The sequence below is a fragment of the Haplochromis burtoni genome, unplaced genomic scaffold (genome assembly GCF_018398535.1).
Source record: "Haplochromis burtoni strain Fernald_Lab_line unplaced genomic scaffold, NCSU_Asbu1 Contig_73, whole genome shotgun sequence".
Taxonomy (NCBI): domain Eukaryota; kingdom Metazoa; phylum Chordata; class Actinopteri; order Cichliformes; family Cichlidae; genus Haplochromis; species Haplochromis burtoni.
The window spans coordinates 1,608,566-1,626,639 of NW_024582434.1; the positions used below are offsets into that span (position 1 = coordinate 1,608,566).

General features: G+C 38.5%; 1 protein-coding gene across 3 annotated transcripts; it reads left to right on the forward strand.

Moving 5' to 3' along the window:
- Positions 1 to 1,340: 1,340 nt before the first annotated feature.
- On the forward strand, positions 1,341 to 6,058 carry il21 (interleukin 21). 3 transcript variants are annotated; one of them, XM_042221742.1, is made up of 6 exons: positions 1,341 to 1,816; positions 1,959 to 2,032; positions 2,144 to 2,185; positions 3,931 to 4,044; positions 4,169 to 4,207; positions 4,334 to 4,500. In XM_042221742.1, the coding sequence occupies exons 2-6, from the start codon at positions 1,970 to 1,972 to the stop codon at positions 4,460 to 4,462; spliced, it is 387 nt and encodes a 128-aa protein (XP_042077676.1). In that variant the 5' UTR covers positions 1,341 to 1,816; positions 1,959 to 1,969; the 3' UTR covers positions 4,463 to 4,500. The 3 variants fall into 3 exon arrangements, with proteins under 3 accessions (XP_042077676.1, XP_014189626.1, XP_014189627.1); XM_014334141.2 differs by adding an exon at positions 4,576 to 6,058 and having other exon boundaries at positions 1,343 to 2,032; positions 4,334 to 4,414; XM_014334140.2 differs by having other exon boundaries at positions 1,341 to 2,032; positions 4,334 to 4,499.
- The last annotated feature ends 12,016 nt before the right edge of the window (positions 6,059 to 18,074 follow it).

Below are 18,074 nucleotides of genomic sequence, written 5' to 3' on the forward strand. Positions count from 1 at the left end.
AAAGTGGCAACAGAGCATGAAATGATACAGAGGCAAAGGTGTGTAAAGCTTTTATTTTTTAAACTGCATCCCAGTGATGATGATTGACATGTCTAACATCATGTCAGCACAACACAAACACAACCATACAAACAATGCAATCAATGATAATTCCTGACAAACAGTCAACAGTCAAGTCAAGCAAAGCTGAGCACGGGCTTTATCAATCTTTCTGAAGTAGAAGGTTATACAGACCTATGCAACTTCTACAAATAAAAGTGAGAAATATGACTGCTGTTTTCTCTCACTGTGGTGAACCAATGCATCAGATGACTGACATAATGTGTTTGACATAAGCAAAACATACAAAAATTCCCAATATACAGAAGTGCTTTCGTGCCAGTGCGAGTTAAACTACAGACAATAAACCTGAAAGTGAAAGAAAATACTAATTTTAACCCTTAATTCGGCATTCATAAACATCTTGTTTAAGTTAACCAGAATCGAGTGTTTATTCAATCACTTTTACAAGCTATTCAGTTTTTACACATGTGACAATAAAAAAACTAAATATAAGTAATATGTGGTGTTGCTTATCCTTGGAGAATCTTCATTTTTCATTGCAATTTTCTTACATGTGTATTTTTAGTACAAAAAAAATATATTAATTTGAACTAACAAAAACACAAAAGAAAAGACAGGCAATCCAATAGCAATTACCTATACTCCTCATAGCTGTTGTAATATTTTTTTTTAATATATGCATTTTACTATATATACACATATGGATAAAACTGAACTGTTGATCTGTTGCTCACCAAAAGTGGCAGCAACTAAGCTGTTGAGTTATTTGAAGAAAGAACAGACACAATCTTTTCAACCAGTTTTGGATGTGCCTTGAGAGTTACTGATAATAATGAACACCTAGGAACGACCAGATGCCTAACCGCCTCACCTACAAAAATAGTTGATTATCAAATAATTACAATGTAATTACAACATAATGACAACATTTCTTTAGAAAACCTCTTTTTTTCCCCCTGCAGACCATCATTAATCTGTGAGTCTGTAACAGCATGTGTCATCCTTTTGAAATGACGTGACGCTGTCAGCCCGCTCCATAATGACACATGCAACTGTTTCAAGGCATTTCATAAGCAGACCCTCTTAAGCCGCTGTACGTTTCCTTGATCTTGCAAGTGGACAAAGAAATGTGTAAGAGACAAAAGAGTGAAACAGCAGCATAAAGAACTACTCAGCAAATGTTACTCCAATATTAGCTTACTTCCTTATGCACTATGAAAATACAACATATATATATACACACACACATATATATGCACGCGTGTGTGTGTGTGTGTGTGTGTGTGTACACACACACACGCACACACACACACACACACAGATGTTTTTTTGGGTTTTTTTTCATGTCTCTTTGGTAAAACATTAACTCTTACAAAGGGTTTCCTGTTGTTGCCGAAGATATTTGTCCGTGTAGGTGGCCACAATGCAGTGAATGCATTCAGGTTGTCAATACCACACCTACAAAGAATACCTATGACACGGTACAAGCTGTGGCTCCACTGATTCAAAGTGAAAATGGGAAGTGTCGTCGCCGTTCCTCTAGTTTCCGGGTGAGTCGGGTGCACTCAAACGAGTTTACATTCACACACTAGTATCTATAGGCCCCACGCACGCGCGGCTTGACGCCAGTTTCGGATCACGTAGTGGTGACTGCCAGTGGAAAAGAAAATTTCATTACTCACACACTAGTTTCTGCAGTTTTCCAACTCTGTAAAAGTGGTTTTCCTGTGTCCTCAGGGATAAGTATAAAAAGGTAAGCGACACAAGTATCTGCATTTCCAGTAAAACTTGGGTAAAGCGTCTTTTGGTGAATCGGTGCCTGCTGCTGACACTTAACAATATGAAGCTGATTGTTTTTTGCCTTTTCACAATCTACTGTTGCTCTTTGGTCAAAGCATCATATCCAATGGAGCGCAAAAAACTACAAGAAGTCCTTAGAGAGCTGAAAATGCTCAAACGCGACATTCCGGTTAGTTCATCTACATCAACTTTTTAACTGCTTTAACTGCATTTCACAACTTGCTTTCTAGCAAACTAACTTTCATTACCTAATGCAATCTTTTTTGACTTCCTTTTGCAGAACACAGAACTCATGATGAATACTCCACCAAAGGATATTGAGGTAAGCAAAACTACTTTAATCTAAAATAATGCAGACCGTATGGTCACCACTACGATAAATATTGGTGGTTGCTTACTCATTGTTGTTATGCTCCCACTTACTGTAGTTAGTTTGTCAGGCGCCGGGTACTGTAGGAGTACATCAAATGATGTGTGAAATACCAAAATGTGCAGGGTGATAAGCAGCTGTAAAACTCGAAACTTAAAGGCTAAAGGTCCAGATTTAAATTTCGCATCTACTCTTTGATCACAATACTTAAAAATAAATGACTGTCATATTAAGTAGCAGAGGAACTGTCATAAAACGTTTACAAAGTAAAATGTAAGCATTTAAAATTTAATTTAGCAAAAATAAAATCCACATAATTAAGTGTTAGACAGGATTAAAACTACATTATACATTTCTTAGTTTAATTAGAAACAAAAATACGACTATTATACAGAATATTTATTAAAACCTTGCACTATGAAACCATGCATTTTTGTTTTTCTGAGTTGATTTGACTAAGGTGAAATCCTCAAAAAGGCCATATATATTTCAATATTTATAAATAGAAATGACAATATTTACTTTAAAGGCTCTATAGCACATCTTAGCAATGAAACCTAAAAACATTTTGTAAAGTTTTGCAATGCTCTTGTGGTCAAATCCTACATAGTCTCATTATGTACCCTTTATATAACTAGACTTGTAAATGTTTATTAAGATGCACTGCATTACTAGTAAATTCTAATCAGCCTTCTTTCTTGTCAGGCTTATTCATTTTCATTCAGTGAGTCAACTCAAGAGTGTGCTCAGTGGATTTTTTTCATTTTCTCACAGCTTCCTTTGAGTGAAATGTGATGAGTAATCAAGCAGAGAGCAGACAAAACCATTACACTTCCTCACGCCACCTCTCAAACTGAGCATTTGACAGAATGCTAGAAAACTTTTGAGTCAATATTCTGTTTAACATCTTGCAAATAACAGTTTATCTCACACCGCGAATGATGAGGATTGCCAAGCATCTGATCTTGCTTTGCAAAACAAAGATTATGGTTTCAAAATGAGATCACAACACTAAACCGTAGCAATAATGATAAGATTTAACAATAACTGTAGCAGAATTTCTGATTTTTAAATGCAGCAAAACAAATTACGGCTAATTCGCTAGGCAGATATAAAATACTCAAAAAAACTTTGACCCAAGCTGGCTGAGTTCACGGGTGTCACACCACACTGGAAAATGAGTATCTAAACAGAAACAAGTGTTTCACATGGGAAAAATTGCATTGTACCATCAGCATTTTCATCCAGATTTTTGGAGGGAAACAATTCATACAAAAAAAAAAACAAAAAAAACCCCTCTTTCACTTAACAGAAAGTTATCATTGAAATAGTGGAAACTCTGTTTGGTTCAGTTTCATTTTATATAAAAATGTTTTTGTGTGCATCAGATTGGAAAGTCAACTACAATGAAGTCATGAAATGAAACTACAAACAATAGCTTTCTTGGAACAATATTTTTCCTTACATTGAAACAAAGAAAACTCATTTTCATAGCCAACTGTAAATGAAGTAGAACTGTGCATGCAAGCTGTTGTGTTCCCTTTGTATGGTGCTCCGTGTGATATATCTCATTTAAAAAAGCAAATGTATTTAAAAAGACCAACCGGAACCCTGACATATATATATATATGTGTGTGTGTAAGCTGGGATAAGCATGATGTCATATTTACCATCATTTCTTTTTCTTTTCGTAACAGGACTGCTGTTGTCTGACAGCCTTAACTTGCTTTCGGGAGACTCTGCTTCAACATTTTGGCATAAGTGGAAAATATCAGAAAAAACTTTACAAGAGTCTTAATCATACCCTTACTGTAAGTACATTGTTTGGGGTGGGACTCACATAATAATATACCTTAAGTCCTATTCTAAAGACTAATGTCAACATTTTAGTACACTGCATTTCTAAAACTGGCATATTTCTTTCAATCATTGCAGATCAGTGGACTGAACTTTTGTAACACAGAAACTTCTACGGTAAGTAAAAATTAGTGAGCATTGCTTTTTTTTCTTGATTGTGACTATTGTTTTTTCAGTCTGTACACAGACTCTTGTAGTGAACAACCATTTAAATAAACTCCTTTCTTCTTTGTTTCTTTTTAGACCAACTGCTCAACCTGCCACTCACATCCTAAGGAAAAAGCATCAGAGTTTTTCAACAGACTGGAGTCTCTGGTTCAAAGGGTAAGGCTATTTCAGATATATTTCAGAAAGCTATACATAAAATACTAGACCATTTTGTTTTTACAGTAAGCTTAACATAAAAAGGCTATACTCTTTAATATGATCATAAATGTATTGATGCTTGTACAGCAAATTAAGTATTTATTTTCATCCATTTTTAGGGTCTAAGCAGAATCAACTGAGATGAGCTGAAGATCCATTAGCAACTTTAGAGAAGACACTACTTTGTAAAGGGCCAAGCACGTCGAAGATTGCGTCTTACAGCCTGATAAATATTTAACTTATTTATTATTTATTTATATTGAAGTGGTTAACTCACTCAAGCTATCAGGAAAGCTGCTCTGCTGCCACCTTGTGGACTTCGTACCCTCAGTCAGTGAGAGGGAAAATTAATTTATTCATTCATTTTGTAGTTCTCAAAGAATAGTTTAATAATGACATTTATACTGTGTATGAATTTCCTTAGTACATAAATTATTTTGTAAAACAACTGTACCATCTGAAAATATCAAATTAATTACCATATATTATTTGATGTGCCTAGTTTATATGAAGGACAGATTCTCTGCTTGTAGCAGGAACTGAAAGACAAGTGTTCTATTTTTTTTAATTTATTTATTTTTTAGCAAATGGGCATTTTTTTCATTCTGGCAGTAGTCCATTGTATAGTTAACAAGTCGTAACTTTCTCTTGTCAACTTCATATAAAAGGCAGGTTGATATTAATAAAGACAGTGTCTAACTGTGCTATCAAACTGTATTTATGATATAGTTTATATGTTTAGATATTTATTGTTTAAATGTTTGATACCAATTACAAGTTTTTAGAATTACTTTTTTATACGTGCTGGACTAACTGAGAAAAATAAATATAAATGAAATTCACAGAAAGTGAAGAGAAATTGTGTTGATGTTATCCATGTTTTTTGGTTGTTTTTTGTGCTCGTATGACGGGATGTGAATGGGTTAACGAGGCATGTTGTTCAAAGTGCTTTGAGTGCTCGAGTAGAGTAGAAAATCACAAATAAAAGAACCAGTCCATTTACTATGTTTTGACCTGACATGGTTCTGGAGGCACTTCCTGAAATGTAAAGATACATTTTCCAGGAGCTTAAGTTTAATCCAAGCGTTGCATTTGCATTCAGAAGCTGTAAAACAACAACATGTGATCAAACAAGCTTTGACACACTTGCAGCTATATCCAAAAAGACAGCTGGAACACTAGGAGTAGCTAAATCAATATATCTCTGAAGAAGAGAGAATTGGTAAAATGAATAGGTTGTCCTGGGTGTTCATGGAAGACAACAGTGATGGATGATCACAAACTCTTTCCATGATAAAGAACGACACCTTCTGGACAAGACTGTGTACAAGAGAGCAGAGGCTTGCACAGGCTTCTTCAAGGTTCAAACCATACTAGTTTCATAAAACTCTGAGCAATACTCTAGGAGTGGAAGCAAATCTTGTGAAAATGAAAAAGTGCCCATGACAACACAAGAACCATGGCTCTGAGACCCATTGGGTGACCACTGAGCACCTTTGGCCAGACAAGCTGAACAGAAAAAGCTAAAAATAAAAGGTGTGTAGACATGAAACTAAGATCAGCAGGAAGATAAAAAGAGTAGTGCTCATGATCCAAATTACATTACGTAACCTGTAAAGCACAATGAAGGCAATGCCATGTGTAGACATGCATAGCTTCTAGTGGCACAGTGTGACTAATGTTTTCTAAGGAGCTTGCAAAGAAAAGCGTCTGGACTTCTTTAAGTTGCTTGAAGACGTTTCACCTCTCATCCGAGAAGCTTCTTCAGTTCTAAGGTCACATGGTGGAGAGTCCCAGATTTAAACCCAGTGGGAGTTTCCCCCCAAAAGAGGGACAAAAGGACCCCCTGATGATCCTGTACCTAATCACATGAGCCAAGGTGTGAAAACAGGTGTGGGTCACAATCAGCCAGGGTTTCGGGTGAGCTCATTGTGAAACCTGGCCCCACCCTATCATGTGATTTCCTTGAGGTCAAATGGCAGAGGTGTGAGTGGGCGTTAAGGTGTCCGGGAAGGGATCTCAAAACTGGGTTAGAGATGTGACTAATGTTTACTGAAGATACAGTTATGACATATCTATTTGGACACTGACATAAGTTTAGTTATTTTTACCTGTTTACTGAAACATATTCCAATTATAGTTACATAATGGACATGGACATACTCTGTAGACTCTCAGCTTTTGTTTCAGGGTATCCACATTCAAATTGGATGAAAGGCTTAGGAGTTCCAGATCCTTAATATGTAGCCATCCCCTTTTTAAAATGTCCAAAAATAAATGTAGAGTTGATGCAAAGGCTATTTCATGGGCAGGTGGGGGCAATTTTTTCATTATGTCATTATTAATTAAGCAGATATAAAGCCTGGAGTTGATTTGAGGCGTATTTGGAAGATTTTGCTGTAAACAGACAACATGTGGTCAAAGGAGCTCTCTGTGCAGGTGAAACAAGTCATCCTTAAGCTGTGAAAAAAGAAAAAAAGCTATCTGAGAAATTGCTACAATACTGGGAGTGGCAAAATCTACCGTTTGGTAAATTCTGAGAAAGAAAGAAAGCATCGGTGAACGCACCAACGGAAAAAGACCTGAAAGTCTACGGAAGACAACAGTGGTGGATGATCACAGAATAATTTCCATGGTGAGGAGAAACCCCTTCACAACAGCCAACCAAGCAAACAACCCTCTCCAGGAGGTATGAGTATCGATATCCTCATAAAGAGAAGGCTACATGAATGTAAATACAGAGGGTTCACTTCAAGGTGCAAGCCACTCATAAGCCTCAAGAATAGAAAGGCTAGAGTGAAGCTTGCTTAAAAAGAAAAAGAAGAAGAGAGCATTAAAAAACAAAAAATAAAAACAAAACAGCATCTGGTGATGCCCATGAGTTCATTACTTCAGGCTGTCATTGAGTGAGCAAAGTGTTTTCAACCAAGTGTTAGAAATGAACATTTTATTTTCAGTTATCTAATTTTTCCAATTTTCTTGAACCTCTGAAATAAAGGGGCAATCTATTTGTTGTTGTGGAACTGTAAATGTATATGTAAAAGTATGTTACATGTGAAGTCATCAAAGTGTGATAAGTAAACCAGGCAAGATGGTGGACCTAAACCAATGACCCTCTTGCCGTAAGGCAACAGTGCTAACCACTGTAACCAGTAACCGTAAAACTATAGTAAAAAAATAACCAGATATTACTATAATCAAAAATACCAGCACTGATTCTAAGTAATAATTGTCTAATAATTGTCTTATGGCATGTGTAATCAAATATTGCTTGGATGGAGAATCAGTCGTTCCCATTAAAACTTTAATGTTAAGTTATGAAATGAAACAGCCTTTTACCATTAATAGGTCGCTGAAATAGCAGTTCCGACTAGGATATACAAAAACACAGGTGTCGAAGTCCAGGCTTTGAGGGCTGGTGTTCTGCAGGCTTTAGATGTGCTTTGATCCAACACAGCTGATTTAAAGGGCTGAATTGCCTCCTCAACATGTCTTGAAGTTGTCCAAAAGCCTGTTAATGAACTAATCATTTGATTCAGGTGTGTTGACCCAGGATGAGATCTAAAATCTGCAGGACACCAGACATTGAGGCCTGGAGTTTGACACCCCTGTACTAATGGTAGGGTAGGATTGTAATTCTTGAGGAGCAAAGATGAAGAACCTACCCACCACCAGAGGGCAGTATATTGGCAAGTGTTAAATATATATTAAAGTGTATTAAGACTTTCAAAAAGACTTGAACACATAAAAATCCAGTGTTTGCTGTTCAAACCTAATGAAATCTTTTAGAGAATATCATAAATGTACAAATTTATGCTCATATAGTGTTTAACATAACATCAAACTTACGCAGCTTTAAAAAGGGTGAATTTTTACAAGTAAAATCCAAGTAATACATGCGAGTAACCTTGTTCTTTCTGAATTTTTCACCAATGTTTTTGAATGTTATGAACAGGTGGATTTATAGAGTTTGCAAATGTGGTAAAACCATGTGTGAAAACATATGAGAAGAATACCACAGACTTCAAAGATCATGCAGCAACCTGGCAGGCCACTAAAAACTCTCACAATGACATAAGTGAACATGTTTTTTTTAAAACAGGTGTCCCCGCTACAAACATGGACTTCCCAGATGATAAAGGGGGATTTCAGCAAAACAAACTCACTCACTCATCTGTTTTAACCAAGATGAACTTCACACCTGTGAAAAAAAAGTCCTGCAGACCCTGTGGGTTCAACCACTAGAAAAAGCTTTGGTCAAGCACAAAAACAAAAACAAGAAAAACAAAAAACACAACCACTCAAGATGATGAGTCATAACTACTGAATTGCGCTTTATTCTTATTCATTCAATATGATCAGCATACTTTAAAATATACTGTTAATAAATGCTTTCTTGGATAAAAAAACATGGGGTTTTCTGAACCGTAAACAAAGCTTACGACAGGTGCCAACATCGCCTATAAGTGTCTTTCCAGGCAAAGAAGAAAAATATGTTTTGTGTAAAGGTCGGATCAGCAACTCCCACAAATGGAATCAATTTTATGTTTCAAAGATGGTGAAATTTCCCTTTCTGGGTACACCACCAATTGTGATACTCTAGATGAGTGACAAATGAAGGGATTTTTCCTTTCATAAAAAACAAACAGTGCCACACCAGACCCAGTAAGGAGACTGACCACCAAGAGAAAAGATCTAGTGTTCACAGTCATATTGGGATCATAAGAGCTGTACTACAAAGCATGATCAAGTTATCCAGGTGTGGTGACCATAAAGGCAGACTTTTTAAGTGTTACACGATTTGTTCTCTTTTAATCTTTTAACATGGTGCACACCCCATGTGCTTCTGGGGAGATTATATCTGTCACATTTACTGTAATTATTTCGCTATGCTATTAGCAATACAGAGTGCAAAGTCTGAGAAGGTTTATAAAATACTGATGCAGTATTGATATTGTTTTCCCAACACTGAAGACTAATGTAGCAAGTATCCATGATCACAGCTAACAGTATACCTACTATGTATGTATTTAGAACATTCATATTAAAATGAGGCTTACTCACTTAATCCACGATTCCAGTCAAAACCTCCGCTGACATATACATGCAAATTGGGCAAGTAGGAAAGTAGTTAAATATTAACTGCTACAACCCACACTGAAACATGGAGTTTTCAGTGTGCTCAGTCATAGGGGAAGTATTTGGAAAAAAGAATCAAATCAACAAAAAACTACTAAAATAATTATCTCTTGTCTCCTGTGGGGAAGGAGGAAAGGATTTAAGGAAGGAAGAAACTGACTTATATAGAAGTCTACTTGTGCAGTAAGTCTCCCTCACTAACAAGAGGGGAGCATGATGAGAAAATGGAGCGAGTACTTTGAGGAGGTGATGAATGAAGAAATGAGAGAGAGAGAGTAAACAGATGGAGGACAGTTAGTGAACTATGACGATGATGAAGATTGGAAAGATGGTCGTTCGAGCTGACATACCTGTAGAAATATGGAGATGTCTAGGAGAGAGGGCAGTGGTCTTTTGAACAAGATGGTTTAACAGAATCTGGTAGAGTGAGAAGATGCCTGAGAAATAAAGAAGAAATTTACTGGTATCGACTTTCAAGAACAAGGGTGATATGCTATCCCTGTTACACTGTTCCTTTGTTGTTTTAGACAAAGTAAATGATAAGGTACCACGAGTGGAACTGTGATACCGCATGAAGAAGCCAGGAGCGGCAGAGAAGTATGCAAGAGTATGAGTGTGTGACAGTATTGAGATGTGCAGCAGGAGTGACAGGTGGGTTCAAGGTGGTAGTGGGATTACATCATGGATCCACTCCTTTGCAGTCTGAGTCTCCATGGACTATGATGTTTTTGCACACATCACTGGAATCTGTAATAAGAGTAGTGAGCAGACGGAAGAGAGCCTGGAGAGGTGGACAGAATGAGAGAGATCAGCATAGCAAGCTGCAAAGAAGGTAGATGTGTAGATGAGTCTGCAAAGAGAGGTGAAGAAGAGAGTTCAAGCAGGGTGGATTTGGTGTAGATGAACATTGGCAGATTTGTGACAGAAGGATAGCAGAAGAGTGAAAGGGAAGGTCTAAAACATGGTAGGGAGACCTGCTATGATGTACAGTTCAGAGATGGTGGCACCAACAAAAAGACCGGAGGCTGAGCTGGAACTGGTGGACCTGAAGATGTTAAGAGTTTTATTGGGACCAAACAGACAAGATTAGAAATTAGTATATCAAAAAGGACAAGTCAGGTTAAGAGGCTTGGAGAGAAAGATACAGAGCCAAAGCTTAGATGGTTTGGACATGTGCAGAGGGTAGTGGACATACTGGACAAAGCATGTCGAAGACAGAGCTGCCAGGCAGGAGGAAAAGAGAGAAACCACAAACAAGGTTTATGGATATCCTGAAGGAGGACATGAGGGTTGCTGTCATAGAGGCGGATGCTAGGGATATGGTGAGATTGAGTGGAAGAAGAAAGACTGATGGAATAGATGGATGGATGGATTTAGAGGTGTAAAAAAAAAAAAAAAAGCTGCACCATCCATCCATGAATCATCTAGGTCAAATGGCAGCAATATAAGCAGAGGCCAGGCCGGCCAGGCCTCCCTATCCAGATGCCCAAACCTCCTCAACTGGCTGCTCGGTGCAGAGGAGTAGCAGCTCTACTCTGAGCCTTTCCTGAATTACTGAGCTCCTAACTTGTATCTCTAACCACATAATTCCTGAAGCATTTAAATGCTATTACCAGATGTCGTCTGACTTTTACTTTCGATCCCTCTCATAGTCTGTGGTGTTTTTTTGTTTCTCTTTCCCCTCATCATCCAACCAGTCATGGTAGATGGATGTCCCTCTATGAGCCCAGTTCTCCCAAAGATCTCTTCCTGTTGGAAGAAAGATTTTCCTTCCCAGTGCTGCAAATGTATGTGGATAGGGGATTATCTGATTGTTGAGGTTTACCAGATGACAGATAACATTAAGCACCACGAAGCAACTGCTATGCAGATAAAACTACATAGCAGTTGTTAATTTCTTTTTTTTTTTTTAAACATGCCAAAAATCTTGTTTTTCCTCACAATTTTTTTTAAAACAGACCATAAAGTGGGCTTATGCACTTTGACAGATATTATTTGAACTTCTGAATGTTACCATTTTGATTATACATATAACCATTATATACACAGCTGTTCACTGGGTGGTTTTATGGTGCACATTTTGCTGATACATAAAAATCAGCAATCAATAAGAACTATTTTTGAAACCACATTGTGTACTTTACCTGCCATCATTAAAACAGGTAATCTGTAATAAAGGTTGGCTAAATTCACTGTTCAAGAAACAGCCTGGAGGATACTGATTCAGCACCAAACTGGTTTCGCTTTGATCTTTTAAGAAAACACCCCAGCGTTGCCAAGCTAAAGCAAACTTTTGCACTGCAATAGGGAATTGCCTTTTTTTAAACAGCTGAAACCACATTGTGCAGACTGCAAACAACCCAAGCAGCTGTACTGCAGAAAACATATGCATACATTAAAAAAAAAACATGGTGTGTGCCTGGTGAATGCTTTTATGAGACCATCTCTATTGTGAGTGTCTTGATGTGGGAAAGTGCACAACAGGTTGAGGGTTTTTCCTACTGTGTCTGTAAAAAAAAAAAAAAAAAAAAAGTACAATATGAATTTGTGAAATGCAAAAGGCTTACAATGGCTCATGTCTCCTTCAGATTTAGGAAATGCTAAATGATTAATTAATTATTTCCTTACAACAGTGGACAAACAGATGGCTGAGCAGACACACAACCTGAAACGCATGTGGCCACACTTGCAAACTAAAATATAAATGTTTTAAAAGTAAATTATACGGCAACAAAAATATAAATTATTTTACATCTAAAACGTGAAAACAAACTTCTGTTTTCTAAGTAAGGTTTGCTTGAGGCTTGGAACCACAGCCGCTCTTTTTCTGTAAACTTGGTGATAACTGTTTAAACTTTTTAAAATTGTGAATCAAGACTTTTCTGTCTTTGTCAAGACTAGGGATGGGTACCGGTATCCGCTGCCATTATGGCACCGGTTCTGACATAAACGGTAGTAACCAGACCGAAAAGCAGCGCACATTTCGGTGTCATACACTTTGGATTCTAGCCAATCATTTTACCTTTGCAAGCATAGTAGGCGGGCCCAGGTACGTACGTTCTTTTAGAGCAGAGCTACAGATTAAGAATGCCCAAGGCGAAGCGGTCAAATTCTGGCTGTACTTCACAGCAAAAGATGCAAACTCAGCAGCCTGCAACAAGTGCTTTAAGGTGATACTGTGCAAAGGAGGTAACTCCTAGAATCTGTTGAAACACCTGGCGACGTATAGCATTTTGTTAAAAGCCGAGAAATGCGCCGTATTTGATAGCTTGCTGCAAGACCTCACACCGTGCACATCTATTGCGGGTGGGTTGCCTGTTATCGGACCCGGAGTTAGCAACATCCCCCAAAACCCGAAGAGTAGATTCCTGGCCCCTAGCCCTGCCAGTGTAGCAGAAATGATGACGGATGATGATGGCAACAGCAGCCATTCTTCTCTGCCTGAGTAGCTTAATGTTGTTCGTGTGTAATTTACGTTGAGTACGTTAACCACGTTATTAAATTAATGCATGTAAGGTGAACTAGCAAACGCCGTCGTAGTTACATGAGGCTGTCTTCTTGTTTGATGGCAGATACTCCCTTCACCCTGGCCAAAAAGGTTAAAATGACCAACAACATTGTTATCTTTTTACAAAAAAAACAGCTGAACATGAGAGGTTTTTGGACCAATTTTGTGTTCTCCATTCTTTAAGCACCGGTTTGAGCACCGTTTAAGCACCGGCACCGTTTCAAAAGTACCAGTTTGGTACTGGTATCGGATAAAACCTAAACGATACCCATCCCTAACCAAGACACGAGACCACAGATTCTTCATGCGTTCCCATGTACTTTCTCCATTAACATGTGTTCTCCACATTTTAGCTCTACATGTTTCACAGAATAACAAAAATAGATGCATATCAAAAGCTCATAAAGTGTTGCAATATGCATATTGCAACACTTTATCTACTAAAATGTAGATTTCACAAGACAGAGGCTCAAAGTCTTTTTGACAAGTGCACAAGCTTAGTTTTTTCCTCAAATGGGCATATTTGGTTTTCAATGCTAACTTCTCATTAATACACCAATGAAAGAAAGCATTTAAGTTGTTTAATGGTATGATTGTACAAATGACGGTTGACCAAAATGCAAAATTCATACCTTTCCCCTCAATGAAATAATTACCTATGTAATTTACGTTGTTCATAATAACTACTTAGGTTTAATACCCCACCCTCACAGTGAGGGTCTAGGTGTAAGCTAGCTGGAACTTTTGTCATCACTTTCGGGGAATAATTTTGGTTTAATTTCTGACTCTTAGTGCATATCACTAAGATAATCACAGATTCATTGATTACAGGTCCATGCTAAAAGAAAATGTTCCATACACAACACATTCTTTTCAAGTTTCAGTTCTCTGAACCCGTCACCTTGAGATTACTGATGCCTATGAAGCTCAAGAAACGCCCAAACATAATGACTGTTCTCACTAATGAAAAAATGGTAACAATTACAGTATCTCACAAAAGTGAGTGCACCCCTCACATTTTTAAAAATATTTTATATCTGCTTAAGGCACAACACTTAGATACAATGTAAAGTAATCAGTGTACAACCTGTATAACAGTATAATTTAGCTGTCCTCGCAAAATAATTCAGTACACAACAATGAATGTCTAAATGAGTACACAACTAATTGAAAATGTCCAAATTGTGCCCAAATTGTCAATATTCTGATGGCCACCATTATTTTCCAGCAATGCCTTAACTCTCTTGGGCATGGAGTTCCACTGGAATCCTCTTCCACTCCTTGATGACGACATCACGGAGCTGATGGAAGATGTTAGAGACCTTGTGCTCCTCCACTTTCAGTTTGAGGATGCCCCACAGATGCTAAATAGGATTTAGGTCTGGAGACATGCTCGGCCAATCCAGCACCTTTACCCTCAATTTCTTTAGCAAGGCAGTGGTCGTCTTGGAGGTGTGTTTGGGGTTGTTATTGTTGGAATACAGTCCTGTGGCCCAGTTTCTGAAGGGAAGGAATCATGCTCTGCTTCAGTATATCACAGTAAATGTTGGCATTCATGGTTCCCTCAATAAACTGTAGTTCCCCAGTGCAGGCAGTACTGATGCAGCCCCAAACCATGACACTCTCACCACCATGCTTGACTGTAGGCAAGACACATCTGTCTTTGTAGTCCTCACCTGGTTACTGCCACATACGCTTGACACCATCTGAACCAAGTAAGTTTATCGTGGTCTCATCAGACCACAGTACGTGGTTCCAGTAATCTCTGTCCTTAGTCTGCTTGTCTTCAGCAAACTGTTTGCAGGCTTTCTTGTGCACCATCTTCAGAAGATGGGGCGACAGCCATGCAGACCAATTTGATGCAGTGTGCGGCGTAATCAGGGTGCTGCCAGGCTGACCCATCGCTCCAGCAATGCTAGTAGCACTCATACATGGAGATGATGCTGAGCATGTGCAATCAACTTCTTTGGTTGACCATGGTGAGGTTTGTTTCTGTGTGAAACCTGTCCTGTTAAACCACTATATGGTATTGGCCACTGTGCTGCAGCTCATTTTCAGGGTGTTGGCAATAGTCTTATAGCCTAGGTCAGTGGTTCCCAAACTTTTTTTGCTGACCCCCCCCCTTTTTTTTTTTTTTTTTTAAAACAAGAAAAATGTTCGTGCCCCCCCTACGCACAAACACATCTTCCAACCACACACACCTATATTTTGTTTTCAAACTCCATTGCGGTTTATTTCACACCTCAAACATTTAGTAAACAATTAAGCAAATACAAGTAAACTGCAATAAGTTACATGTGGTAATAAAATACACTACTAACTCTTTTACGCTACGTCCACACCTACACGGGTATTTTTGAAAACGCAGCCGTTTCTATGTGTTTGGACCTTTCGTCCACATGTAAACGGCGTTTCAAATCACCGAAAAAGGAGATTGTTTAAAACTCCTTTTTTGCGTTTACGTGTGGACGAGGAATACAGAGTTCGTCACGCAACGTCAAAGGTATGTGCCTTTTTTCACGTCACGCTTGAGATGTTTACATGAGATGAATTGCAGAATGGCAGATAGAGACAAAATACTGTTAATCTGACAATCTTCAGGTTTTACATGCTTACATACACACACACACACGCAGTTACTGTCCCTCCATTTAGAAAGGCAGAGACGTCACGGTGTAATTATTTTACTTGTAGTTGTTTTTTTCTGTGTAATTGAATATTAATATTCAACATTGCTATCAATGCATTTTTCAAAATATGCCTCTATGTGCAAAATGGGTTCAAAAACATAAACAGCTGTGGGATGCTGTTTGATTTGAACCGAGGGAACAAATCTTGGCAGGAACGGCTTGATGTTATTTGTGTCCCACTGTAACTTTACAGTATAAACAGCTAACATCTCCGAAATGACAGGAGTAGTTAGTCATTACAACAAGAGTTTGTGAACTAAAAATCAAGAATGTGGGATAGAGCCCAGCGCTGCTCCCAACGAAGGGAAAACCAATTCTGCAGGGGAGACCTACCTTGGCACTTGTCCAGGTGAAGCCAAAGGGAAGATATGTTCACCATATTTTCTAGTCTTTGGCTTAGAATGAAGTTGGTTTGGAAACATATTCAGCGACGCTTCATCTCCTGCTTTGCGTTTGTGTGGGCGCCCTGCCAAAAACCTGTCCATTATGCTAGCAGTGTCCAAGCGTTCATTTTTTTTTCCCTTTTCATACTGCCATGACATGCCATGTTGAACCAGTATGTGTGACCAGTATGACCAGAGTGTGAGCGATAACATCAAATTTAACGTAACTACTCCCGATTCACACCTGAGACCTTGTAACACTAACGAGTCACATGACAACTGGGAAGAAAAATGGCTAACTGGCCACAATTTGGACATTTTCTTTTAGGGGTGTACTCACTTTAGTTGCCAGTGGTTCAGACATTAATGGCTTTGTGTTGAGTTATTTTGAGGGGAAAGCAAATTTATACTCTTATACAAGCTGTAGACTGATTAAATGACATGTTTTAAAGTGTCATATCTTCAATGTTGTCTCATGAAAAGATGTAATAAAATATTTACAAAAAAGGGAGGCGTGTACTCACTTTAGTGAGATAGTGTATGTTTTATCCTCTAAATACCCAGCTAATAAGACACTGAGAAATACAGAAAATAAACACTTCCATGTAAATGTGTGTCTCAATTACCGTAATTGTCGGGCTATAAGCCGCTACTTTTTGCACAAGCTTTGAACCCTGCGGCTTTTAGTCAGGTGCGGCTTTTCTATGGATTGTCCATGAGCGGATTTGTTTTGTTTGTTCCGCTGTTGTACGGCACTACGTTGCCTGGCGGAAGGATCGGGGTTCAAGAGTGGTATGTTGGTCACATGTCCATCCGCCAGGCAACGTAGTGCCGTACGAAGTAGCGCGAAAAACAAACTTCAAAGTAGCACTACGTTCAGCGGGAGTCGTGGATGATGAGTGCCGATAAACTTGCAAAAAGCAAGTTATGCCCAACTCCACCACTGGATTCTGACAGCGTGGAAAAGTGTGAAAACATCCACGATCACCAACGGATTTCGAAGGGCTGGACTGCTGCATGATGGAGAGGAGGACACCGCCACGGCCCTTCTGAGGGTGTTCGACTCTGACACTGACAACGAGGATTTCTTTGGTTTTGAAAGTGACAACGAAGGAGAGAAGCTGAGAGTGGATGAAGAAGCCATCCTGAGCCTGTTCGTTTCCCGACACTGGAGAAGAGGACTTTGGTGGTTTTAGTGCGCAGGAAGAAGAGAAAGATGGTGAATGACTGACTTTTCTTCTTGTTAAAGCCGTGTCACTGCACCTGAGCCTAAAAGGTAGTCTGAATCTATTTTTCTGGTGTGCTGTAGGTTATTGTTATGTACTACATTTGTTACTCGTTTATGAAGCACAGTACATGTTTTGTACTTGTAATTACCGCTACTTGTACATATACCCTAAAAGGTTATGCAAATATGTACCCATAACTTGTTTTTCAAAATATTAATAAAAGTGATGTGTCTCCAAACAGCCATCTCTTTCCTGACAATTCGCTTTGTGCATATTCTCTTACATATGATAAGTCAACATTGAAACACCTGCGTCTTTTAGTCAGGTGCGGCTAAAGTATGTACAAAACAGGATTTTCCCCTGATTTTAGCTTGTGCGGCTAATATTCAGGTGCGCTCTGTAGTCCGGGAAATACGGTATTTCTGCAAAAAATCTTATTGAAAAGGCAAAGAAGCAGAGCATTAAGGTGTTGCCTAAAATATATTGGAAATTTTGCAGAGCTGAAAATGAAAATATACTCGCAAACGCCAGTGCTACCCCTCAGTGTCCTACGAGATGCACATATGGTATCAATTTGATGATCTTACGTAGCCTTGTTCTCGACTTATCACATTCAAAAGATTTTCAGAAAACTTCAACTCCGTCCTCGACCGTCACTGGGATTTGAAC

Bases quoted from the DNA above. Each gene is read 5' to 3' on its own strand.
- il21 (XM_014334140.2), top strand. From the start codon at position 1,904: ATGAAGCTGATTGTTTTTTGCCTTTTCACAATCTACTGTTGCTCTTTG. The intron at 4,045-4,168 runs GTAAGTACATTG...CAATCATTGCAG, and splicing joins GTCTTAATCATACCCTTACT to ATCAGTGGACTGAACTTTTG. The intron at 4,208-4,333 runs GTAAGTAAAAAT...GTTTCTTTTTAG, and splicing joins GTAACACAGAAACTTCTACG to ACCAACTGCTCAACCTGCCA.